This window comes from Tympanuchus pallidicinctus, unplaced genomic scaffold, assembly GCF_026119805.1.
Source record: "Tympanuchus pallidicinctus isolate F22 unplaced genomic scaffold, pur_lepc_1.0 scaffold3, whole genome shotgun sequence".
NCBI lineage: Eukaryota > Metazoa > Chordata > Aves > Galliformes > Phasianidae > Tympanuchus > Tympanuchus pallidicinctus.
The window spans coordinates 36396111-36423229 of record NW_026294747.1 but is presented as its reverse complement, the minus strand read 5'-3'; the positions used below and the strand labels follow the sequence as shown (position 1 = coordinate 36423229).

At 33.2% G+C, this 27119-nt stretch overlaps 1 protein-coding gene across 6 annotated transcripts in view; it reads right to left on the bottom strand.

Annotated features, from left to right (window-relative positions):
• The window catches only part of TTC6 (tetratricopeptide repeat domain 6), a 54224-nt gene that overhangs the window by 18225 nt on the left and 8880 nt on the right, over positions 1-27119 (bottom strand). For 5 of the 6 annotated variants that reach the window (XM_052694629.1, XM_052694631.1, XM_052694632.1 and 2 more), the window contains 14 exons: positions 24847-24986; positions 21336-21545; positions 15163-15319; positions 14592-14696; positions 13504-13605; positions 12702-12764; positions 10717-11141; positions 8866-9349; positions 7477-7606; positions 4669-4844; positions 4158-4294; positions 2852-3021; positions 2269-2389; positions 864-1014 (listed from right to left, as the gene is read on the bottom strand). In XM_052694629.1, the coding sequence (XP_052550589.1) occupies positions 864-1014; positions 2269-2389; positions 2852-3021; positions 4158-4294; positions 4669-4844; positions 7477-7606; positions 8866-9349; positions 10717-11141; positions 12702-12764; positions 13504-13605; positions 14592-14696; positions 15163-15319; positions 21336-21545; positions 24847-24986 (2571 nt within the window). The remainder of the gene's footprint in view (positions 1-863; positions 1015-2268; positions 2390-2851; positions 3022-4157; positions 4295-4668; positions 4845-7476; positions 7607-8865; positions 9350-10716; positions 11142-12701; positions 12765-13503; positions 13606-14591; positions 14697-15162; positions 15320-21335; positions 21546-24846; positions 24987-27119) is intronic. The other variant, XM_052694634.1, reaches the window with a different exon arrangement.

The window sequence follows — 27119 nt, the reverse complement described above, 5'->3', positions numbered from 1 at the left end:
CACTGTTTTTCAGAAGGGGAGGAGAAATGGCAGGAATCATTGCAGAAAAGATCCCAGGGACTAATCTATCCAGATGGCTAGGTGCCTGCTGGAACTGCCATCAAATAGTATTGCTGAAATTCACATACTAATCTTAATTTAGCTACTCTACATATTTCAAAAAACTAGAAGCAACCTGAGCATTAGTAGAAGACATTTTATGTGAACTATGAGACAAGTTCTTAAAGTCAGTATCATATCTTTAAGTTTTATTTTTTTAATGAGTCCATCCAAGTGAATTGATGAGTTAAAAGTAGCTTTCTTTAGACAAATAAAGTGAACAGTGTTAAATAATCCTCAAAACGCTTAAATGAGAAATAATTATTTCCATTTTTCCAATGACAGTCCACAGAAATTAGGTCACACTGAAGACTATGTTTCTCATGCTCCTGAGAAGTTCACAAAAAACAACAGCTAGCCAAAGCTGTTACAGATGTAAAATATATTAATGGGAAATTAAAACTTTACAACAGCTTCCAGTTTCCTGAAAAACAAAAGTTCTCAGGAACCCTAGGTCCAGAAAAAAGTATTTCAATTTATTTTATTTCGAGTATATTTTATTAAAGCTCTGACTAGATGAACACTGACATAGAATAAAATTGAATGAAAATTGAAATATTTTATGTTGTTGCATCACATGCCAAGTTTGTTTTACAGTATTCAAAATGCATGTAATTCTATTATAGTGATGAGGACTACTTGAAGTGTGTAGCTATAAACAGGTTATAACGATGCAACATCAAGTTGTAAATATTAAAATACTTGCAACAACACCAAATGTAGAGCTGTATAAGTGATGATCAAAAACTAAAGGGGAGTATTACCTTGTGATATGCTTGTGCTCTACACAAGTAGGCTTGAACATTGAGAGGATCAATTTTTATAGCATTAGTAAACTGCCGAATTGCTTCATAGTATTGATCCAGATGCAACAGCAGTATCAAACCAGTATTTAAGTAAGCAGAGATGATAGAGCTAAAAAAAAAAAAAAAAAAAAAAAAGATTTCTCTTTTGTTATTTCATTAAATATATAACTATATAAACTCTGCAACAGGCTTAATTTGCTTTTATGAAATTTACAACATATTGTGATCACACTGAGCAAAATAATATTAATTTCCAGCAGAGGAGATAGCTTCTATGCACAGAATAGATTAACAATAGACATAGATGGTAATTCACATATTCTGAATACACCAAGAAACATTGAACTCTCCAACATAAAAGCATAAAAGTTTACTTAAAAAAGACTCCAACAAAACATACACATCTCCCATTTAGCCTGCTCCTTTACTTCTTTGGCTAGCAGTGTGAAAGATCAGAGATTCCAGGATTTACAATATCTTGTGTAGCCTCTCTTGGAGAAAGTTACTAGGCAAGTTCTAGATTCCCAACAAAAAAGCCAAGAAAAAAGGCGAGCTGAGGGGATTGTACATCCGCCACAGATTGGAATGGAAGCATTTGCTCAAAAAAAGACTGTTGAAACTGAAAGAACTCTATCTTAAAAGAATGGGTAACTAATCTAAATAACTGGAATAGGAAGCTTTTTTCAATTTGCAAGACTGTGTGCAGAAGCCTACCAACAAACAGCCTGTTTATAGAGTACTAAGTGGTAGGAAGAAGTCCAACTCACAGAAACAGCACGAGCTTTAGTCACCAACTGTAACAGATCACAAGCAGTTTTGTTTTATTTTGTGTTATCAGGAATTTTTTGTTTTAATTTATTTCATGGACACTACTGATTTTGCTAAGCAAAATGTTGTAACATAATTTTTTTTTAAAAAAAAAAAAAAAGGTGCTTTCATCTGCATTGTATGTATAATTGCATAATGCAAATTTCCTTTCAGAAGACCTGTGAAATAATTTTAGCAAGAATGATCACCTGTAATTAAGATTTCAATTTCATCTTTCATTTGCCAAATAGCAATTTGTTTGCCAAGTTGCCATATAAGGTAAAATAAAATTTAAATCCTAAACAAATAAATAGTTTTTATTGTATTTTGTACTAGGTTAAAAGAGAAGATACTGTGAAGAGACAGCATCGTATTTCATTTCAATCTCTTTTCTGAGTAAGTAGTGACTTCACTTTCCTTTATTAGTACTTACTTCCTTGATTGTTTTTTTTTTGTTTGTTTGTTTTGGGTTTGGTTTGTTGTTGTTTTAGTATTTTTATGCTTTAAGTTAATAAGAATATAAACAAAATACACTGAAACTGTCAAGTCCAGTTACCTGTCCAAAGCTATGACGCTTTCAAAGTCACGGATTGCAAATGACCATTGCTGTTGCTTTGAGTAAATGACCCCACGATGAAGAAAAGCAGAAAAATTCTCCTGAGTGTCATTGATGAGGACTGTGAGAAAGAAATGAAAAATCAATTGTTAAAATATCCTCATGTATTTCTGTTACTCCACTCAACTTACCTGCAGTTCACTCTTTAGCTTTTCAAGAGTTTTATAAAATATAATTGTTTAACAGCATTGTAACACAACACATTATATCATAATACAGTTAGTTTTAATAGTGCTTCAAATATCTTCAAGGTGTATAGAATTCTCACTTACGTTCATTCAAACTGTTAGAATTGAAATAAAAAAGGCTTAGGGATCAGACTGAAAATACCTGAGGAGTAGCAAAAGCAGCAACAGTTGATGTGATGAACTTAATAGAAAAGGAACAAATTATTAGCATATACTGAAAAACAACTATATTTTCCAGAAAATGAACAGGAAATAATTTTGCTGTACTATAATATAGTAATTAATGGCTGATGATCTTTTTAAACAAAGATGTGCAGCTTTAGAACTAACAATACCAGAAACACTGAAGTCCTGCAGAGCTCTTTTTGGATCAATCTCCCGTAAGATGCAACCTCTATAGTAGAATGCTAACCAACAAGAGGGGTCTAGATGAATTGCTGCTGCCAAGTCGTGTACTGCATTTCTATACTGCTTCTGTTTAGCATATGCTCTTCCTCGATATAGCCTAATAAAGAAGGAATAATTTGAGTCAACTTAATAACAAGCATCCTTTCTTTAATGGCATGCAAATTTGAAGCACTTAGAGGGGAAAATGTTGAAGAATATAAGCAAATGCTCATTCTGTTTCTCAGTGCATTAAAAGAAGTCTAAAGGAACAAGATCATATAACCTATACCATATAGGCAGATTATTGCACTTCAATAACCCAAGCTCAATATAACACAGCACTATCAGCTTAAAGATGAGTTGAATGCGAGACTCTCGAGTTCCACAGAGTACTGGTGCAGCAGTTTGAGTATGGAAAATTCTAGTTTTCCTCAAATCTTACATAAACAAGAAATAAAAGCAGTCTCATTACTATATTAAAGCTTTCTGAAAACATTCATTCTATTTTCAATATTTAAAGCAGACAGGTTTACAGTCACCTATTATACTACTCTTCAGTGAAATTCAAAGTTCTACATCTCAAGGAAATAGCACTTACATCAAAATTGAAGTGTCATCATATGGTATTGCATATTGCATCTTTTTAATTATTTCATAGATTGCAGTATAGAAATAATGTAAAACTTTGTAGGAACTTTAATAAAAATTGAACACATTTCCCAATGAAAAAAAAGAAAACAAGAAAAAAAAAGTCTTTCAAAGTCAAAACTCAAAAACATTGTTGTAATTTGAAAATAAAGATTATTCTCATCCATATATTTGGATTTTTTTTTTCCCCTGCAGAAAGCGTTAACTAAGCATAATGTTAAGAAGTGTCAAGAAAACAAATTGAAATTCAGCATAGATCTACACAATACTGAAGATGTTCTTCACTTTAAGCATTTATTTAAATCCAGTTCTTTACAGCAAAGCACAATCCAACCCACTCTATATTTGCAATACTTCAGATGAATCTGAATATATGGTTCTATCCTTAGTTAAATTAAGGTTTAGGTACTAATCCAAAGTCACTAAAGCAATACAAAGATTCCTCAATGAATATCATGGCCTAATAGTCTTACTCTATTTCTGACATATACCTCTTTGAAAATGCAATTGCTTTATTACTGTATAATGCATATTTAGTCTTTTGCATAGTAATGTTTTAATAATCCAATCAAAATTCAAATATTTATGTCATACTCTATATTATACCTTGCTTGAGCATTGCTAGGGTCTTCTCTAATCACAGCTGTAAAATCCTGAATAGCTGTAGTCAAAATTGAATGGTCAAAGAAATATATTCCATGTTTCATACGTGCATCTGTTCTTTTTGGGTTACACTGAAAACACTATAATAAAAAAATAAAGAATTACACAGTGCTATAAAAATAATGTTATAAAATTACATTTCTTCATTCTCTCTTTTTTTTTTCCTAATTCTCTTCTCTGCTATCATTTCCACTAACAGTTCAGTGAGATAGAGTAGCAATGATGCAAACTGATCAGTGCCTGAGAATGTGTAGACATTCAGTAACTTAGTGAATTACCAGACAGAAATAACAGAAATAAATAATTTTTATGACACTGATTTCTTTTAAAACATCATTTATTAGAAAGGATATCTGTGCTCAAAGCTACTTTCCAGATATATTCACATACAGTTTATTTTCAAAGTTAACAAGAACTACAACATTATTGTAACAATACAAAAAAGTTAACTTACTTTGGCATAATCATCTACAGCCAACAACAATTGATTTTCCTCAAAATACAACTCAGCTCTTCTGAAATACATGTCATCATCTGTAGAGTTGCATTGTATTGCAGAGCTGTAATTGATGATTGCCATTGTATTATCACCCTGTTTTCTGTAAATTTCAGCCTTTGACAGGTATGCATCTGAAATAATCCCACAAAACAGAAAAGGCACTATTTTATTTAGCAGTCCAAAATAATGTCATCTCCTTCTTACATAGTATTTGAAACAAGCAGTAGAAATTAAACCAAAAAGTTTGGAAGTCATTTAATCTGAGGAACAGAGCTCAGAAATTTAGAGCTGTGTGCTCTGTCCTCAAGCCCATATAGATGGAAACTGATAGTACCCATGAATCCTACAAGAGCTCAAATCTCTTTCCTCTCTGCAGAGCTCAGTAGAAATGTCCCATCAAGCCATTTGAGTTAGTCATGTTGACCACAAACAGACAGAGTAGATTTGGTTTTCAGTAACTGTAAATAGTTACTGAGCCTGGTCAAATAGAGCTAGCTTTCTTCTTAACTGCCCATGTGGTGCTATGTTTTGAATTTGGGGCTAAAACTAGGGGTATCAATACTGCATGTGTGAAGTGATGAGTGATTGTATTCCCTTTCTTTCTATCTTTCCTTTTTATTTGTTAAAGTGTTAGCACCTCAAGCCACAAGTTCTCTCTTGATCTACCTATTTTCTCCCATCCTGCCAGGGGTGGGGTAGAGCAAGGGAACAGCTATACAGATCCTTAGGTGCTGGCTTGAGTCAACTCATCCCAAATGTTCACAACCACAAATGGCTGAACACTTCCCAACACCTTCTAACAAACTTCTAGTGAAAAAAAATTCAAAGAAAAAATTGTAATAGAGCACTGAGGACAGTGGCACCAGAACAGCAGAAAACAAAGGCACTAATAATCTTTTAAGCCTCCACACTAGCAAGTAATACAAAACTTCCAAATGATCCTCAGAAGTACAATGTTCTCATTTTTGTGTTCTGTAGCCTCAACCACAATACCAATAAGAAAACAGAACTCTCCAGTAGACACTGACAATCTGATGAAGGAATAAAATAGTTTCTCCTAGCCCTAAGCAAGGCTGGTCACTAATCAGTATGATCTACTGATCATAAGTAGAGCATAAGTGAGATATTTGAAAGTGGGGGGGGGGGGGGAACCACAAAGAAAGCCACACCACCCCCTGGTCCTTACAAATAGCTTAGCCAAAGCCCTGAGTAACATGTAATAGATGTAATGCAAGAAACAGCAAGTCACTTTTCCCTCACTTCCAATAAAGTGCAGGATCTGACAACCAAAGACCAGTATGAATTTACATCTGTATAACCACTGTTAAATACTGTTATAAAATTCATTTCACTTTATAGAGCTCTGCTTTAAAATCCTCACTTAACTACATTACTCAATTTAGAAAGCCACTCCTGAGTTTCATTCCTAAAATGGTTAGAAATCTCCCCTAATTCACAACTCAACATTTATCCGTGAAAAATGTACACTCATATATATTGCACTGTCATCCTTCAATTTAAAGTTTTTCTCCTCATGAAAAATACTTCCCATACCTACTTGCAGTATATAGATGTTTATCATCAAATGTAGGCATTTCTGATCAACTCTAACAATTTAAACAATGCAATGAGATCATATAATGAATTTATTGTGTTCAAAACAACAATACAGTGACTTTAAAATTTAACATATTGCTTACCTATCCTTTGGATGTTCTGCACATAGAAATGGTTTCAGCAAATTAAAATCTGAGTTATTTGAAGAAGCATTAAAGAAAAAAAAAAAAAAAGGTAGATCACAAAGGAGCTTTCAATTCCCCTAGTCCAGGGGCTTAATTTCAGAACTAAATTTTAGGTCAAGCAATGCAGGGCCTTATCCAGATTTTAAATCTCCAAGAAGTATCTGCTTCAGTACTTCACCATTCCTACAGCAAATATTTTCATGCCCAAAGATCTCTGCTGTTGCAACTTGCACATATTATCTCCCATTTGACAGAGCATCTCAAAGAAAAGTCTGATTCTGTCTTTCCTATTACTATGCATCACATAGCTGAGAACATTTACCTATTAGCCTCACTTTCTCAAAGCTAAATCAGCTTCCTCAGCCTTTCCATACAAAAAGGTATGTTTCAGTCACATGACCAGGCACCTCACAGATTTCGAAGGACTCTCTCCAGTTTCCCTCTGTCATATCAAGCACAGTACTGGAGACGAAACACCACAATCAGGCAGGGGAGAATCACTTTACCTCACCTGCAGGGCCACACTTTTCAATGTATCCAGAGCACAGCTAGCCTCCTCTGCTGCAAGGCTGCACTGATGACTCGCATAACTTGTTCTGGAGGGCTGATACTCAGCTACCAGTTCCCAATCCATACAGATAACAGGCACATAAAAAAAACTTATACCAATTCTTCTTTAGAAGACACGGACCAAACTTGATTTTCCTTTTAAGGTCCTCCTCCATAGTATAAAGCTCACAAGCTCACAGTAGAACAGGTCTGACTGAATGCAAAATAGCATGTTGTCCCCACTACAGGAAATCAGATTTCCCCATTAATTTTTTTTTTTTTTTTTTTAAGTACAATGAAATTAAGTACTTATTTTTTTCTTAGAAATCAATTTCCTGTCACAAATACTTGAAGATGTCACCTTCACAGTTTTCCTCTAATAGGGGTAAACCAACTGAAGTTTATTAAATATCTACTTTGGATGAAAAGCAAGCTGTTTAGAAAGTTAAATTACGCTTCAGTAGATACTTACCTGCTTTATTTTTGTTCCATTTAGTAATGAAATTCAGGTCATTTAAAGCAGCAGAGAATTTGTCTTGAAAGAGGTAAATCAAATGTCTATGCCAATAAGCATCAAGTAGTAGTGGTTCTAAGCTTATAGCCTACAAACAAAATAAGAATAATATTTTGTTTTGCAGAAGAAAATTCTGAAGTGTGCTAACAATAGCACATGAGAAATGAAATCTTTTTGTACTAAAATGATTTTTAATAAATCTTAGACAAACTTCTATTTAACCCATAAATCTGAAGAGTTTGACTGATGCACCCATTTAAAAGCAATATATGCTTATAAATATGCAGAATCAGAAATCAGTCTACCAGAATTCAGTATAAAACAGATCAGTTGTGATATTACCAGATTTCTTTCTTTAGTAGTTACCTGAATTATTTCTAGAAACCATGTGAAACAATGTTGCTTATTTCTTACTTTCGAATAGGTATGTCTCCATTAAAAATGTATCCATTTTTCAAACTACACTGTTATGATTCCTATAAAAGTACTTCACATTTCCTAGTATATGCTAATATTCCTATATTCCTAGTACCCTAAGATATTATTTGATAGATCTTATCCATATATATATCACTGTGCAGATAATACAAACTTAACAGCCATATGGAAATAAGTATATAGACAGATACACATCTGAGACTGGTCTGCTACAAAAGTAATTCTCAGATTTGGGTCTGTAAGCCATTTCTAGGATCCATTAACTACGCAGAGATTGCTTTTGTGTACCATGAAAATAACAGTCAATGTTTTCACTAAATTGTGCAGTAGCTTTGCAAGTAGTTAATAGGGGCCCACTGGTCAATTGGTCATTTTGTCATTGTGGAATTTTTGGCCTTTTCAGACACTTGACTGCCCATTTCTGAAGTTCAAGGTAAAAAATTCATTTTTTTTTTTCCTTTTTGTCAGTGTTTTTATTCTGTTGGATTACTTCTGACTAGTTGTGCAGGGTATTTGGCAGAATTAACAGCAGGTTTTGTAGTCCTGCTGTTCCCCTGTACAGAGGAAACAAAGTTATATAAACAAAAATGCACAGAAAGCCACTAATACTACTGCATAAAACATCAGTGTTAAATGATAGCTCAATCATAAAAAGAAAATACATTACTTTCCATTTTAATTTCTCACTATGCTTTTGCAGAAATTAAAAATATGTTTGTCAGTAGCATTACTTGAAGCAAATAGCCTCCATCCTTTCCATCTATCCTCTCTCCAACATACATCATATCACTTCAGGTCTTAAGTGCTGTATCCTGAGCAAGAGTCCTAAGTTCAGTTTAAAAAAGAAAAAAAAAGAATAGAGGGGGCAGGGGGCCCTGACACAGTAGGAAAGCTTGGCATTAAGCTTACTTTTTCCAAGTCATCCATAGCTGATTTTAGCTTGCCTAACTTTCTTCGTATTGCTCCACGCCTGCAATATTGAAAAGCTGAAGGATGCTCAACCTTTTCTATTAGATCAGTCAGTCTTCTTACTTCTTCTTCTAAATCTTCAGTGTTAACTACTGCATCATCAAGCAGAACAGGTTGTATTGAGTCAACTAGTTCTATTTGTAGATTTGTTTCTTTAGAGCCAACTGCCTTAGCTCCTTCTAGCAATTCAGGACCTTTCTCAGGAACAGTCCCACAAGCAGGGAATGTCTCATCAAACCAGCAGCTCCAGATTCCACTGACCCACGCACGAGCAGAAGTTTCTTTTGGAATTCCACCCCTCACTTTAGCAAACTTTTGAAAATCCAACAAACAAGGGATGCTTGGGCTTTGATATAGTTTGATTGCTGGCGACACCTTGATAATGAATTTATTATGAATAAGAAGTCTTCCTAGAGACACAGACCTAAGGAAAAAATATTTTAAAATTAACTAAATATTTTCAGCTATATTAATGATATTAAATTACAGTCTGCCAATCAATAATTAACAAAAGAGTTGACAATATATTTATGAATAATAATGACTTTTAAACACCAGCCACTTATAAAGAATACTGTTGAAGTTGGGAGGTAAGCAGAATCCTGAATGATCCATGATCCCAAGTAGTTCAGTGCTTATTTGCAATTTCATGCTAATTTCTTCCAAAAGCTTCTTACCTCAGTTTACAACGACAGTGCTGAATTTAAATTTAAGAAAGGACAATATTTCAGTTTGGCTAAATATGTTGATGACAAATACTAGATGGATGAATATACTGATTATATATATATGGATTATATATATATGGATGGATCTATCATCTACATGGATGATAGATATTCAAAGGAGGCCATGAAAATATAAGAATTAGCAATCAAAGTTAAACAACTACAACAAGACCACATGAACTCAAAAGGACACTTTCAAAATTGTAAGCTAAGAAAAATTGCCTGTTCTAAAAGAGCCTCCACAAAGGATCATGATTAACATCTGCTTGGGACCTCAAAGTGAAAGAAACAAATCTTTAACAGAAACAGAATTCAATATTTTTCACAAAGAATACTCTAGCCTTGCTAACACAGAATGAAATACTAGGAGAGAATACTAAGAAATCTACAATGCTTTATATAAAAGATAGGTAATTATAATATTTATATTTTAAATTTGAAGATCCCACTGAGAAAAAGAGAAATTGAAGGAAAAATAAAGCAATCTTGTGTATGAATATGTAAAATAATACAAAGATGAAAGCTTTGTGGATTAAATAAACTGATATAAAATACTTAACAACTTCATAGTACTGTCTAAAACAGAACTTTGGAGAAAGGCCACCATCTCCATAAGTTTCTTCGTATTATAGCAGTGTATCACTCAGTAATTTCAGTATATTGATTTTCTTAACAATAAACATACAGAAAAGTGTAAAGGCAGAAAAAGGAGAACCTGAATGTGAAACTGGCCTGAAAGACCAGGCCTAAGCATCAATACAAGTTACACTGGGGACACAAAACATGACTGCAAATAAAACAAGAATAACTTTGGGAGGTTTTTTGAGCTTACCACTTTAAGCACCTGTATTTAAAAAGTATCATTCTGGTAAAATCAAAACTACAGCTTGGATTTTTTTTTTTGTTTGTTTTTCTTAAAAGTAACCCATATATAAACAATAAGCATTCACTAGAACAGTGTTTTAGAGCAATACTTATTATGTAAAAAAATAACAGCTGTAATTAGATAATACAGCTACAAATTAAAATACATTCTTTAAAATGGCAAAACAGTAAAAAAGACCTTTTAAGAATTCTTGGAGGTTCATTTAATTTCTTAATCACAGCTTCTAATTTTCTAGTATTTATTGCTTTCCTTGATTTCTTCTTCCTCTTTCCTTTTGAGACAATAACATATTTAATTCCAGCCTTTTGAGCTCTCTTTGCAAGTACAGTATTCTCACTATCCTCTTGTCCAGTCAAAGTAGGCATTTTTTCCACTGGTGCATTTGTCATCTTTGAGTGGCAATCATCACAGACTTGGTTCAAAAGATGCTTGGCAGGGGAGCTGTTCGCAGTCTCAGTCTCAACCTTTGACTCAGCTATTTGTTGCTTCATAAACTTCAACTCTTTCATACTGGTTTTGAAATCAGCTGACATCTTCAATACAGTATCATGTTTGAAAGCAGTCATCTCCGGCGCAGAGGCTGATCTTTTAATCAAATTTATCTGGTTTTAAAAAAAAAAAAAAAAGGAAATTATTTTTCATTTAAATGTTCATTTGTATTAATATTTACTTATCACATTTCCTTGGCTTGAATGGACTGGATTTTATTTTGAATAGAATTATAAAGAAAAAAGCAACCGGGATACTATACTTGAAAACCATGTAGTATTGAATGGGACAAAAGAGCCACACACCTCCAGATATGTATCAAAATAAAGGCATCTGAAACATTAAGTGAAAGTTATTTGAAGCTCGTATAAGGCTAAAATTAATTTTCTCTAGAATGTTATCATGAGAAATTTGAAGTAGATAACCCCCCCCAGAAAGAATGGAAAAATTTTAAAGTGAAAAATGTACACCACTGGTGGTAAAACTTAAAAAAAAAAAAAAAAAAAAAAAAAAAAAAAAAAAAAAAAAAAGATGAACAGAGATATATTCATAACATTAGAATAAAAGATGGGACAACTGTGAAGTTTGGAAATACTGGAAATTGTACTATCTAGAAATACAGTTGAAACCTGAATTGAATTAGGCATCCTTATATTTTGTGTGCCAATTCCCGAATCACCTGACAAAAATAAAAAATAAAAAAGAATAATTGTAATGATCTGGTGTTTAATTGTAGTCATTATATAACATCTGCAATTTAAAAGCATATTGCATCTTACTCTTTTAGATAACTCCATTTCACTTGTCTTACACTATAATATGAGGTATAAATTTGACATAAATTTGTCAAAGAAATTAAAATGCAATTTCATATCCACTACCTGAAGGTTAACGAGGAAAGAAAACATTTGTTAATCTGAAAAAAAAAATAAAAATGAAGCATTGAACAAGACTACTTGTATTTGAATAGGAAATGCTGAAGCTTTAAAAAAAAAAAAAATCAAGCATCAATGCTCAGTTCAAACTGCAGACATAGTGTTTAAGTTACTCAATTTATTATTACGTACACTTTGAACTGCTACCATGCTTCCTATCCCTCTTACAAATAAAATGGCCATAACACTTTAAGCAGGTTTTTATGACCTATACAGAACTTTTAAATATAGCCTCTGCAAATTCTTACTCAAAATCTAATTTCTCAATTAAACACTATCTATATAAACTATAAACTCCTTGTTGTGTACGTGTAAAACATGCATGATTTATTGCAGCTTAATCTATTTCATGAAACACCTAACATTACTTCAATTTTAGAAGACATCATCTTATGGATTGTAAACTTAATATTGACCCCACTATATGTCAGAAATCCAAACTAGATACTGCAAATCTTTACTAGCCCACTGGTCCACTTATATCACGTTGAGGGAGTACAGGCTCCTCTCACTTACCTCTCTCCAAGTGCCTGTTAAGTTAATGGTAGTTTCTCATTACAAAGCTATGTTCTCCTAATAGGAAACTGAAAGGTTTAGCTTAACCAATGCACTTGAAAAAGATCTTTGAAGTGTTCACTTTTCATTTAATACGAAAATATTAACTTCAGTTTAGTTCAGCATAAGAACTTCTTCTCCAAATAGAAAATCACAGTTTGGGAACAAGTAAATATAAAATACCTTTGAGCTCTCCCTGTCAGAAAAATGTGAGAAAGACTGGCATCTTCTCAGCTGATTTTCTGTCTATAAGTAAAACAAAAAGTGAAAGTAAATCATATCATAATAAACCAGGTTTCAGTTGTTTCAGATAAACAAATACTCAGATATTCCTGTGGGATCTGGGTAAGCTTTTACCTACTTCTACCTCTCAGATCCTTTCACTTAAATATGTTTACATAGAGTTAGCACTTTGAAATGAATAGCATAATTTGGCACTTGAGACTCTCTGTGAAGCCTACGGGTCTCATTACCGCACTGCCTCCAAAGACCAAAGCCATTTAAAATGTGCACGATTTTATAAATGGACAGACTCACACTACAACTTACATTCATAGTTCTTGTTTACAAATCACCTGCACAGAATTTCTTGACTATTCTTAAACATTTTTAATACCTTCAGAGAAATTCTACATAAAAAATTCATATATGTGGAAATATTCCTCTTCCCCTGTTCTCCTCCTTGCCTCCCACTGTTTTTTTTAGATGGCTGTATGTAATGGAACATCCAGTAACCTTTCTGTTGTACCCCAGAAATCTCTCATTTACATTATAGCTCCTACTCCAAAAACAACTAAGAATAGTCTTGGGTTCTAAAACATGAAACCTAGCATTTTCTATATATTCAAAAACAAACCAAATTTAAATACTGTACTTCATTTGCACACATATCAGCAGTCAACCATACATATATCACTTTATGACCTCAAACTAAGAATTGTTTTGTTAAGCTTAATTACATTCAAAAAAATACCATGATACACACTGGCAAATAATCATACAAATCAAGATCAGCTTGCTCAGTTTCTAACTCTTCTTCATAATCAATTAAGAAGTCTTCATACGTGATATCTTCAATAACGTTGCTCTGAAATATTAATATATTCACATATTTAAATAAGTACAACATTATTATTTGTCAGCTACAGAAACCATAGTAACAGACAAGCCAAGCCTATTCCATATTTGAGCTAAAGAGATATGATGATCAAGATCAACATCATAGAAGCCATTTATCTTAAACTACTGAAGGACAGGCAGTGGAACACATTAAGATCAAGAATGATATGGTGCAAAAGGGGCATATAACCTGAAATAAACAGTTATTGCTACCTGATTCCATAAAGTTTTTATCTGTAGCCTTTGTAATTTATGTCAGCTCACAGGAGTCCATATAATAACACTAACACAGCTTTCAGTTCAGGTAAAAGTAAGGCTAGGAAATAGCAAATAAAGTTTATTCCTGCTGTTAATTAATCCAGATGTAAGTGTGCTTCACATCTTGCACAGGGGTGTGGACTGGTTGTGAAAGGCTGTTTTTTCTGTAACCTTTGCCATAGGAAGGTGCAATGTACCATGAATATGGGATTCCAGTAGGCATGGCCTTTTATATGAAAGGCTAATCTCTTGCAACACCATAACCTAACAACATAGAGAAGTTTTTACATTCAAGAAATTCATAATTCAAAAACATTGGCAACTGTTAAAATAGACTTTGATAGATTTTGTAATTTTTTTAAACTTTGATATATACCTCAGCCAGCACAGCAGAAGAAAGCCTGTGCAAAAATATGTTTACATTTTGTTGAAAGCCAGTAAGACAGATAGAGTAGCAATTAGTAACTACTAATTCTACTAAAGAACTACTACCAGAAACTTTCTTATTGTTAAAATGGAAATTAAATAATACTACATAGTGTATATTAATACAAACTGTACACTGAGTTATATACCACACTTAGAAATAGTGAAGCATTACTAAAATAGCAGTTCAAAATGCAACTATGACATTCAACAAATATAACATTAGAAAATCAAATATTTTTGCAAAAGATATGTTTTCAGAATATTTACCTCATATTTAGGAAATAAAATTTCCTTCATAGAAGAAATTGGAGCAAAGAACTTTGGTGGAACAGGAGCCCAAAACATTTTCAAAGCTTCTGGATAAATGGAAACCTTCAAAACCAATGGAATGCAGTTATCAACTTACACAAATCAAGCTTATTTCTGTCAGTATTTAGTCTAAACTATTAGGTGATAAAATATTATTTTGTACATTATTTCATAAGGAAAAAAAAACAAAAGACACACCACTTTAAAGCGCATCAAATACAATGAAATTTTGTGACCAACAGGGCTCTGCCACCCAAAAGAATTACACTGTTTGTAGTTATGTTTGTTATTAGCACATTAGCATAATATTATCACAGATGAGAATTGAGCCATGAGATTTTAGAATAACACTCTCCATCAATAAAAACTTTAACTATTGTTACACTGCATCTTGTCAAATGTCAAAAAAGAAAAATCTTTACTTCTTTCATGCAACAGAAGAAAAAAATTAAAAAATACTTCCAAAATATTGTGCTTTAATTGCAGAATTGCACAATTACATGACATAATTATTAAAATTATTTCTTACTTTCTCTCCTACCAGTTGAAGCTGTGGTTTTTTAAGACTACAATCAGCTTTTTGCCACTCAGCTAGCGTTTGTGATGTATGAGGTGGAAGAGAGCAAATCCCATCTTTCTGATCATTCTGAAACAGTTCTGAAGCAGGAACTCCTTCATAACAAATTCTGCAGCAACACAGAAGAGGATTTAAGTTATTTGGATGCTGTCAGGTTTGAAATTAGAAAAATAGAAAAGTAGGTAATTTTTAATCAAACTAGAAATGCTTTTATTTTTTCTCAGAAGGAAAGAGCTAAAGGCTAAAATGACTTAACTCATTTGAGAAACCTGCTGCTAAGCCTCTAGTTTTAAGACTTCCACAACTAGGTCTATGGTGTATATTACTTGTAAATGAAGTCACTATATAACAGTAACCTCCAAGTATTAAGTACGTTTTATAAAATAAGTAACTTCATGCATGGCAAATACCCAATTCAAGAACTGGTTATGGTTAGATATACTTAAACAACCAAGAGAAATTATATCAGCAGGAACGTTGGGCTGGTTTTGAGCAGTATTTTTTGTGATTACTTTGGGATAGGATTCTGATTGTTTGCTTGCCCTTTATTATTTTAAATAAACTCACCTATGGCAATCACCTTGGAAAAGAATTTCACTTCAGAAAGTTGCTGAAGTAATTATGCATCTTAATTTTCTGTCAATGTTTCAATTTCAAAAATACTGAACACTTAAGCAACACAATGTAACTCATCTGTATAAGTCCATATATTATACACACACACACATATATATATATACGTATAAAATCCTATAATAACTTATCTTTATTTCCTTTGTTCCTGGCACCTGAAAAGCCAGATTTAGATCTGAAGAACATATTACTTCTAAGAAACTAGTAAAACTATTTTAGAGAATAGCAGCAATCACAATTACAAGCCTACTATCATTCATCACTTAAACAGGTATTTTACAGGATTTACATAAAAACTGATAATGAATATTTTTTACTTAAGAGAGTAGAAAATACATCTGTATATTTAGCTATTCTTGTTTTTGCTTGTTTGACAGTGCATTAATTACTTCTGTTGTCACTTATATAATTATTCAGTACCAGAATTACAAACAAAATACATTGAATGTTTCATCTATTATTATATATACAGAGGAACAAGAAAAACATAACTAGGTATATGCATGCAAACAGCATATAAATTGTTTATGACATAAACACAATTTTTCATAACATATTGGCACATTGGCATATGCCAACACTGACATCTACTGGTGTTAATCAGATTTGGGGTAGTTTGCAAACACTAAATAATGAAGTTTCCTTGTGTTTTCGTGGAATTAAAGTGCTTGATTCCAGTTATCTGCAACACCACTGTCAGCTGTATATCTGCTGCAGTGGGCTTCATTCTCACTTAAAATAGAAATATGTTGCATTTCATTTAAGACTTATCAAAACCGTATGTAAATGGGAGCAGCGGGGAGGTCTCACTGTAACTAAGAACCAGCCATTTGATTTAGCAAACAAAATGCCTCTGAAGTACAGCCCCAAGTTGAGAAGGAATCTTTAAAATGCAGCACTAGTGCAAAGAAAGATTGTAGACCTGAGAGTACTTCTTGAACTCTTTCTGGAATGCTCCTTTCTTGAAGTGGAAGCTTTGAAAAAAGACCTGTTTCTTGTAAAATGAACTGAAAGCCTAACTTTTGGCAAATGTATGGCCTTCCTAGTTTTTGTTTCTATTTAAGTGGTCAGTGGTTTTGAGTCTTCAAGGTGAGAGTCTGCATAAAAGTATGTCAAGAAGTTATAACAAGATAGAGAATGGTATAAAACAACCAAAAGATTCTTTAGCATTTGACCATCTTAAGTGAACAACATAAGAGTTGTTACTCTTTTAGGGCACTTTTGTCATAAATAGTTATCAATTCAGTGAGTTTATACCAACTAATAAAATGTGAGTTAATGTGAAACAACATTCAGGCTTCTCATTTCTGGAAGACAGAAACAAATGAAGAAAAGCAGCTCAATGCAATAATAATAAATTCTAATAATGTTCTTATTCCACCTGCTGGTTAATAAATACAAATTCAATCAGAATGTTTCCAGGAGATTAAAGCATTCCTGCTTGAAGGAATTTTAACAAAGATAAGATGAAGCTAAAAACCATGTTAAAATATTTGCAAGATTTCTACGAGGAATGGATTAGACCATCCACATATAATGTTCATAAACATACATTCTGATTAACTCTTAAGTCTTTATGGCTAGAAAGTAGCATTTTTAACTCTCAAACAACTGATACTTGCAGAGCATGTTAAGCAGGACATAGAAAGCAAGGGACCTTCATACACAAAATAAACACAATGCAGTCAGTCCTGGTTTCCTGGTTATGGCTGACCTGGAGATGTATGTATATTGATAAGTAACACTCTGCTCTGTTATATGTTTTTCACAGATGTGAATGAAAAGTTTGTTGTGAAAAAATGTCTGGAGGTTTAAAAAACAACAATGTTGAAAGCAAAATAATTATTGCTTTATTAATCTGATCCACTATTAAAAAAAAATCACAATTGTAACTTGCTCAACAAAGTCATTTAAATTTTACTATGAATTACATAGAAATCATGCTTATTCTCAGTTACGTTATTTGTATCTGTGAAATTAGACAAGTGCCAGGAATTTTTCAGCAATAGATGTGAGTAGTGTAAATAAACTTAAATTAGTACCATATAAATGATATCTGTTATGCTCCTGTAAGTGAACCAGTTCTTAATAGTAACAGGCTGTTGCAGGTTACGCCACTAGATGGCAGTGCTCCAAAGAGTTACGTTTTCTAGTTTTTCCAGATTAAACAAATTTGAGCAAGGATGTTTTTGTTTTTGTTTTCTTTTTAAAGAAAACAGGCATCTTAAAACTTCTCATCTGTGGGAATTTAGATCTGCATTGAAACCTTTCTGACACATAAAGCTCAGGCTCATCCTTTGCTCATCAGCTACCCTTGAAAGCAAAACCATTTTCACCTTCAAGCCCCATCTTCACATAGCTTCCACAGTTCTTAGTTTCACTAGCATCTCTTTACATTACAGCATCCTGTCCTCCACTCATTTCCTCTATTCCTAGTAAAATGTACAAAAAAACACCTTGTACAAGTCGCCTCTCCAAAATAATGAATCAGTATGATTCATAACTATTCTGCACCAACAAAAATATCAAACTACCCACCTCCTAGAGATGCCAGTGCTAGCTCAGCAATTCTGAAGTTCAAGGATCTTACAAGACTTTGCAGTATTCATGGTTTCCCCACTACTTGCTTTCATCGCTATGGTGAGCACCTCCATCATTCAACAGGTAACATTCACAACATACTAAAATTAAAGCTTTCTTTCAATCTCCCTAATAAGCTATTTCTCTGGTATTTAATATCACCTCAGTTGCTGCAGCATCTGTTTCTTTAACCCAGATAAGCACCACCTTCTTCTATTCACTCATTTTGTTGTTCTGTTCTTGTTCATTTAAAGTGCTACTGCAAAGATCATAGCTCCTTGCTTTGAATGTTATGCTATTCTTTGAGATAACAAAAGAGAGTGCTAATGCAAATATGAGATGCTCCTCTGCTTTCAAAGCACTCAAAGACCTTCCTTTTTCTGTTATCTCTAGATTAGTAAAGCTGTGCCAACTGCTATTTCAACGCAACTTCTGACTTCATAACTGACTTCCTAAGGGTTTTATTTTCCCCCTTTATGAACACTTTTTTGCCCACACTTAAATTGCCTCCCACGCTTGAGAAAAGAATCACAGCTATTAGCTTATTTTCTCAGAACTTCCTTAATGATCTTCCCTCATGACCTGCAAAACAATGAACAGCCAGGCTTCTGGCCACTCCAGCTGAAGCTGACACAAACCTATCAGAAAGATGAGGGCCTAATCTTAAATAACACCATACTTGATGGTTGGGAGAAACTTGACTGCATCAAAAGAATTTGAGATCTAGAAGCTTTCGTACAACAATTTTATGGATTCAGATTTTATGGAAAAAGAAATATTATGACAAACCCGTACTGATCTTCCAAACAACACAAATAATGCAACTTCATCAATATTCCTGCACTAAGCTCATAGTTCCCTTGGTGAAACTCAGGATACAACTCAAAGAAATTAAGTCTTGATTTAAAGACTGCAATCAGTGAGTAGTTTCATAAGGTACTCTCATTGCTATGCAATGAGGTCTTACAGCTACTCTCAAATTTGTCTAGACTGAAATGTCAGCTACTGAGTCTGTTTTCATTTATGCAAGTTCTCTTGCAACAGAAACTACGCCACTTAGGTAACAGATTAAAAGTATCTCTTATTTCTTACACAAAGACCAACATAATGATCTTTTTAAGTGTCTTCACATAGAACAAGCATTTAAGTAAGAGAGAGATCACATACAGGAATCCAGATTTCTGTTAACTCCCCAAGAACAATATTTGGAACTCACTGCTAAGTGCACAGCCTTCCTACAAATCTGCATGTGGAAGAATGGCAGACACCTGCAGGAAGTCTATTGCCCCTTTCTTAAACTTAGATTTCTCAGAGACTGCAGGCAGAATTTTTCCTCCATTTCAAATCCAGAACATGAGGCCCTTTTCTCAGGGTACACTTCCCCCCCCCATGAAGGGGGGGGGGGGGGGGGGGGGGTATGGTGGTTGTGGTTTTTTTGTTTTGTTAGACAGCAATGGGAAAAAATGCAACAATGGACTATTTCTTTCTTCATGGCAATTTGCTATTGAAGCACAGAGCCAGGATATGAGAATTCATTGCTTATGTGAGGATTCAAACCTCAATCACCACTACATGATTTGACTGTTCTGGGTGCAGGAAGTTGTGCTGCTGAGCATAAAAGAATACAAAAATCATGTAGCCAGGAGAAAAAACAAGTGGTGGCATGATTGCCTCAGTTGTAAGAGCACTTACCTGGAACAAAACAAAGCAAAACAGCTCTGTACAAGATTTCTAACCCCAAAACTATTACTTTCTCTATATTATTCAAAGCGTCTCATCTCCATTTTAACATACATGCTTGAAGGTTTGAGTCTATTACATAGCCATCTTCAGTTACTTATCTTTCAAGAGTGTAAAACTCTGCTCAGAATTACAGCTTCTCAGGATACAATCTGCCCTCCTACAAACAATGACTTCTATTCCCTATTCCTAGCCTTATGACCTTGCATTTGGCTGCACTAAAATGCACGTTTTTCAAGGGAGCCCAAGTTAACAAGCTACACAAATTGCCCTGTAAAACTGACCTGTCCTTATCCTTATTTACCTCTCTATCATTCTTTAGATCACTACAAACTTTACGAGCAATAATTTTATATTTCTGGACCTGGTGCAATACAGAAACTCAGTTGCAAATTGTCAGTCTGAAAAATCTTAAGGAAAAAAACTTGAGTGTAAAGGTTCTAGTTCCAAGATGTTCATCCAGAAAGACACAGAAAAAGGAAAAAAAATTAATGAAATAATATGGAGTGAAAAATGAACATTCTTCATGTTGTTTAGTTTTATTTCACATTATTTTAGCGTAAAATACATTAAGAAAACAACAAGTAAGGATTTAGGAATTCAATCAAATGTAAAAAATGATAATGCTGTTATCATGAGTACCTCTTACATGTACAATTAGTATTGTTGACTACAGATCTATCCAAGGTTTTATATTAATTTTGTATGCGTTGAACTCAACAGAACTTCATTAAATTACTTGAACTTACAATTGATGCTAAGTGCTTGAAGAATCAGGATCATAAGATTGTCCATTTGATAAAGGGTTAGTGACTGTACACTTTACACACCTTCTACTCTTGCAGAATTTTACATTCATAGGAAGCTTAGTCTAAGTGTTCAACATTGCTTGTTATTACAGTGAGACTCATCATTAGTAGAGCTAAATACAAAAATTCATAAAGTGAATTTCACTCTTAAAAATTAACATCACCTTTTTCATTCTAAGCAAGATAAGACCTTTGGGCTATATAATTTAAAGCATACCTTACAAACACGGTAAAAAAATAAAGCATTTTTATTTGCCACTTCTGTGAAACTACTAAATATTGAAACACCATTATTTCTCAAAATATAATCCCTTAATTTACAAAATTAATTAAATCACAGTAACATCAATAATAAGTTCATACCTTTTCTTTTCAGCTTGTTCTTTCAAGTAAATATACTCAGAATATATGGATTCTTTCTGCCTATTGTCTATATCCTCTGCCGTAAACAAGATATTGTGACCTCTTCTATTTGAAGTATGATAAATTCTCGAAGCCATTTGTAGATACGGAGGCAACATAAATCCGGGAAAAGCAGTACATAGATGATGAATGCTTGAATAATTTTGCTGTCTAGAAAGGGAAAAAGAAGCCTTAACCATTCTCTGAATTGTAAAAGTATGCAACTTATCGAAACATTATATCCAATGGTCTGTAACGTCACAATGTAAATTGCTAATATAAATACTCGGCAAAAGTTGCCTGGTAATCCAGATGACTTCTACTGAAAGCAGAGTTAATATCACTTGGAGTATTGGTGAAGGCGAAGGGACCCACAGGTAAAAGCAAAAATGTTGGCAATAATCTTAAAATTACAGAATAACTGCAGTAGTCACATTTTTACTTTCCCACAGCGGAGCTTTCACACCGTCTGCCCTGAAAGCTTAAAGTATCTAAGCACAGTATATTTACAGCTTAAATTGGGTATTTGCATAAATGTTATGTTAAAATGTTATGTGTACATTCATCTGTGCATTCTCTCTCATGACAGAACACCAGGTAAATACTCTTAAATTTTGGAATTAGTTTTTTTTATGCTATCATTTGAACATTTTTCCTAATATTTCAATTCAGCTGTTGATTTTGGAGGAAACACAGTAAAACACAGTACCTTTGACAATCTTTAAAAAGTTAATAACTAAAAAAAAAAAAAGTCTACCATTTAAGCCTCCAATCTAAGTTGTGCTAAAAGTGATGAAAGTCTATTGACTTCTACAGGCCATGGATCAAGCTCTAAAAACAGTCTGCAGCTACTGTATGAACTCTACAAAGTTAATAAGTATCTAAAAGTGCAGACAGCTACAATGTGAAAAACAGTATAGAGAAAATATCCGAGCTCCCCAAATGCATGCTACTTTTAATTAAAGTTCACAAATATCATCGTATTTAAAATAAATTCCTAAATGAAAATGGTTAAAACTCCACTTTGAAACTATGCTGATTAGCTTTCAGGTATAACTTTGTGTTTTCAGTCCTTCAGCAAGTTGTCTATTTTACTGATAACTATGGCTTTTTCTTTTTTAATAAAGAGATTATAAAAGGAAAATTAGTAAAAACTACAAAACAGGGAAAAAAAATACAAGATCAGTCTAATCATGCAATACATATTCCAGTTAATGTAAATTTTTTTAATGTACTTACCTTTCCTGAAAATCAATGACAGCAAAAGAAGTTTAAAGAAACCACACATGTAAAGAAAATAGGCAAAAAAAAAAGTGCAATATAACATCAGTTTGACTCACAATTAAGAGCTTACCACATCAGTTATATTATTCTCAACTGAGTCCTGATGTTTACAGGCACATGACAACAGAATATAAATGAGTGACAACAAAATAACATTTTAATTAAAATAATTTCTGTCAAGCCATAATATGTTTTATGCAATATATGTAATATATAGAAATAAGATAAAGAAGAAAGCCTCGCCACTTCACGTTTCAACAAGACATTTTTACCATAAACTGCAATCCAAAGTCTCTACTCAAATTTGTGATTTTTTTTTCCTAAAAGAAAACAGGAATTGAATAAAGTTTGGAAGCTAAACATTTAAAATGAAATATCCAGTTGGAAAAGCAACACAGAATACATAATACTGATTAGAACGTAAGGCTTACAGCAGTTCCATATAATGAAATTGATAGGCTTGGGGTTTTTTGAAACTAAATTCATACATTTCACAGCACAAATGAAAATAAGCAATTGTTCCAGTGTGTGAAACCAGAGATCCATGCTTTAAGATCATGCTAATTTAAAATAAAAAGAAATATTCCATGATACTTTAGCTGAAAAAAGAACACCTAATATGAAATATTTTATTTCAGGATTCTCTAACAGTACACTTACTCTGCAAATCAATACATATGCATTTAAAAATAAAAATAGGCAAACAATTCAACTTTGAACTTCAAACAGTTGGAGTAACATATGTAAACAAAACTAAGCAAAATTATTTTAAAATCATCTGCGAACTTTTTTCACATAGATTTTGTAAATTATTTAAAATCAATAAAAAAAGCTTGAATGATATCTTAATTGTAGTATAATTACTTTTATATTATAGAAGTTTATCATTTCATTGAATTAACTAACTGAATGCTTTATGAATGTAAACTAAAATATTCAGGGCATGCTTCAGGTAAAGGTGAATGTTTTTACAACACACACTCTTAAAACAGACTATTTATCATTCTTTGAAAAAGTGGACATGAAGAAACAATACTGTGTGTGTGGCCTACATTACCCTCATTTAATGCACTAAATACAGGTTTTTTAGAAAATCATGCAGTTTCTGCACCATTGATAATCTGACAGTAAGTATTTATTGAAGGTAAAACACTCATTGTCTGTTGTCACTATTTGTTTTAATATATAATCTTGCTAACCAAATGATCTTTAAGCAATGCAGATAAGCAATGGCATGCAAAGGGTCACTTAAATGCCAATTTGACTGTTTCATAAACTTAAGCATTCTTTTCCCATGACTATTCTCAGCTACTTAATTGAAAGTATTATCCATTTACAAACTTCAGACCTCCCATAAAAAGGCTCTCTTCTGTATCCAACAGACCATTCAAGACCCTAAGAACAACAAAAGCTAATAATTAAAGCTGCTTCTCTCACTCTTTAAAAAAAAACTCAGAAGAAGTGAAGAAGCAACTTATGGTATACCTAGGCAAAGCTAGCCATAAAGATGTTAGTAGTGAACACCATAAAATTGAGGAGTCTCACTCGACATGAGACAGGACAAGATTAGTTAAATCAGGACACAAGCTGTACTACTTTCGTAATCTGCACTCCTACTAGAGAATGACAGATGCCACCTATGACAACAGCAATGTAAGAAGCAGTTGTCCTTAAATTACTGCTCTGTGTAAAATCTCCTGAATTTCAGACAAGCACTGACTGTGTAATACAAATTCAAGTTAATGAATTTTTAATATATCTTCTCTATTTAAAGATGATGACTTACAGCTGGCATTGCTTATATTAAATTTGTGGTATGTTCCATTGTTTGTTTTTAATTATTTTGATTAGATTACGCTTGGAATTGTATGGACAAATTCAACCTCTGCATAAGCAACTTCAGTCTCTGCTGCAGTCAAAAAAAAGTTTCATCTGCATACAGCAGGAATGAGCAGGCCCTCTAGATTTTAAAAACTGTAAATCAAATCCATTTCAAGGAGGTAAGTAGCAAACAAACCACCAAGCTAAACTTGATAGATCAGAAATTGCTTAGAACTTTATGTTTCAGATCCATATTTTGGGAGATAGCAATATTTCTTCTCCGTACTTATCTGCCATCATATGTTTTTGTAACTTAACACATTTTCAATATCAATTTCATTATAATGAATTAAGATTAAAGTATTACTTGACATTTGAAGCATGAGTGGGCAGGAAAGACAAACACTGTTGCAAGTTGTGTTCCTCTTGTAGATCTTTCTGAAACTCATTTGGTTTAATTTTTGATATCGCTTTTCCTTCCACCCTTAGCACATCTGTGGATGAAGCCTAAGATGTTCACAAGCAAAAGATAAGCACAGTGTTATAGATGGCAAGCTATACAGATATTTTCATACCCACTCCACAGAAGAACAAGAAGCAATGGTACACAAGAAACCCTGACTAACAGAAAACAAAATTCAGTTAAACAAGAGTAGCATGTAACTACTGTCTTTGAGCAGTAGTTACACCCAGTAACAGTAACACCCACAGCTATTCAGGGCACAGGATATGCAGAAAAGTGTGGTAAAACAAAATGTCCAGTGTACCCTATGATAATCAATAGAATAATCAAAAGAGCATCAAAATTATCACAATTCAGAACTCCTACTCTTAGAAGTACATGAGTACTACCTAAAATTTGAGTAGTATCTACAATTTGTATTTTTATGCAAATTAAGATAGACAAATGTGGTTTAAAGGATAAACTTTTAGAAAAGTTTATTCAAGGTTATGTTTATTCAGTACAGCAATACAAAAGGAATTGCTATAGTTTCCACCCACAGCTGATCATTCCAATTTATTAATGCCAATAATTTTTTTTTTTCCCCCCCACACAGTTAAAACAGACCAGATAACTGTTGAAAAACATTGTATGCATGCAAGCATGCAAGGAGAAGGCAGAAATTAATCCTGATCTTTGATCCCTGTTCCACCAAAGAATTTTGTCATGGAGCAACTCATTGAAGTCCAGGAGCAAGACCAAACAGCAAGGGGAAGGAACCTCTTAAAGATATTTGTTCCCAAGGCATCTACATTTGTTTCATAAACTTGAGCTTCAAAATCTACAGAATATGCTGGAGGCCATCATAGTCTAGAAGAAACAGAAGCCCCTTCCAACTTTAAGCATTTGACAACTCTATTTCCTGCAAGATGTTAAACATCTTCACAAAACAGACTAACTGCAACCAATAAAAAGGATTCATCTGAGCTCCCCCAAAAATGTACCATACGTAATACAGCAAAGCAGGTTCAAGAAAATTAAAAGCTATAACAAAAGCTACATGAAAGATAGAAACAGAACACTGTGGAAAACCAATTGAAAAAAAAAAAAAAAAAAAACCATTTAAATTCTGCAGTACTTACATCAAGTAGAACCAAATGTATTTTATCTTTCCAGGTGCCTATCATGGAAACTGCTTTTTGTTGTAACCTCACTAAACATATGTTTGATGGGTGTTGTTACAACAACACTGCTAGAGCATTACAGAAGTAGCATGTTACCCAAAACAATACTGTCTAAAAACCATCACAGTACCCAAGTACTGTTTAACTAACTGTGAAAATACTGTTAGACAACAGTATATAATTTAGAATATGTAGTTTTAATATAGTCTTAGATATTATAAAAAATATTTGACATTGTATATTGTTTACACATCATTTAGTACCTACTTCTGTAACCAACAGATCAATATATATATTATATATATAGGTATGATTGTAGAGCAATTTCTTACAACTACCTATTGCAAGCATCATTGTTAATTATCTAAAGTCAAGAACAGACAGTACGAATGATTAGAAAAATTTTAAACTATAATTTCTAAATATTGTAAGGACAATGTCAAAAGAATATTATTTCTAATTTAGAAGAAATTTTTCAAATTACTGTTATCATTCATGCTCTTCAGCAGTAGCTATCTAATCTGTCTAACAGAAATCATTATGCTTCCACAAGAACAGATACAACCAAATACTTGACTGTAGAAAAATGCCAGTCAACTGGAACTACTCAGACCATTTAGGGTTTTGCTTCACATTCACTATAGCTCCAACACAAAATGCAGCACCAGGAATGATGGGGAGTTTGTTATCTCCCTGTAACTTACTCTCAGAGTAGCCCACATCCTTGAGCTCTTCAGAACAGGTTCTTAGCTACCCTAAAACTGATGAGGAAACTCTACTATTCTGGGCTCCTAAGGGTATGACTACCACTCTCTTTGCCTTTCTCCGTGCCTTTTGACAAGACACAACCAGAGCCAAACTACAGTCAATGTGAAAAGCTGAAGAAGCAGCCGACACAAGGCCCTTAGGCATGCAAAAAGTTTCTCATTTTGATTAGATCTGTCTTATGACTAGACCTAGAAACAATCTGCTCTCCAATAATATGGATTTCTTGTTGATAGGAATCTCTCTCTC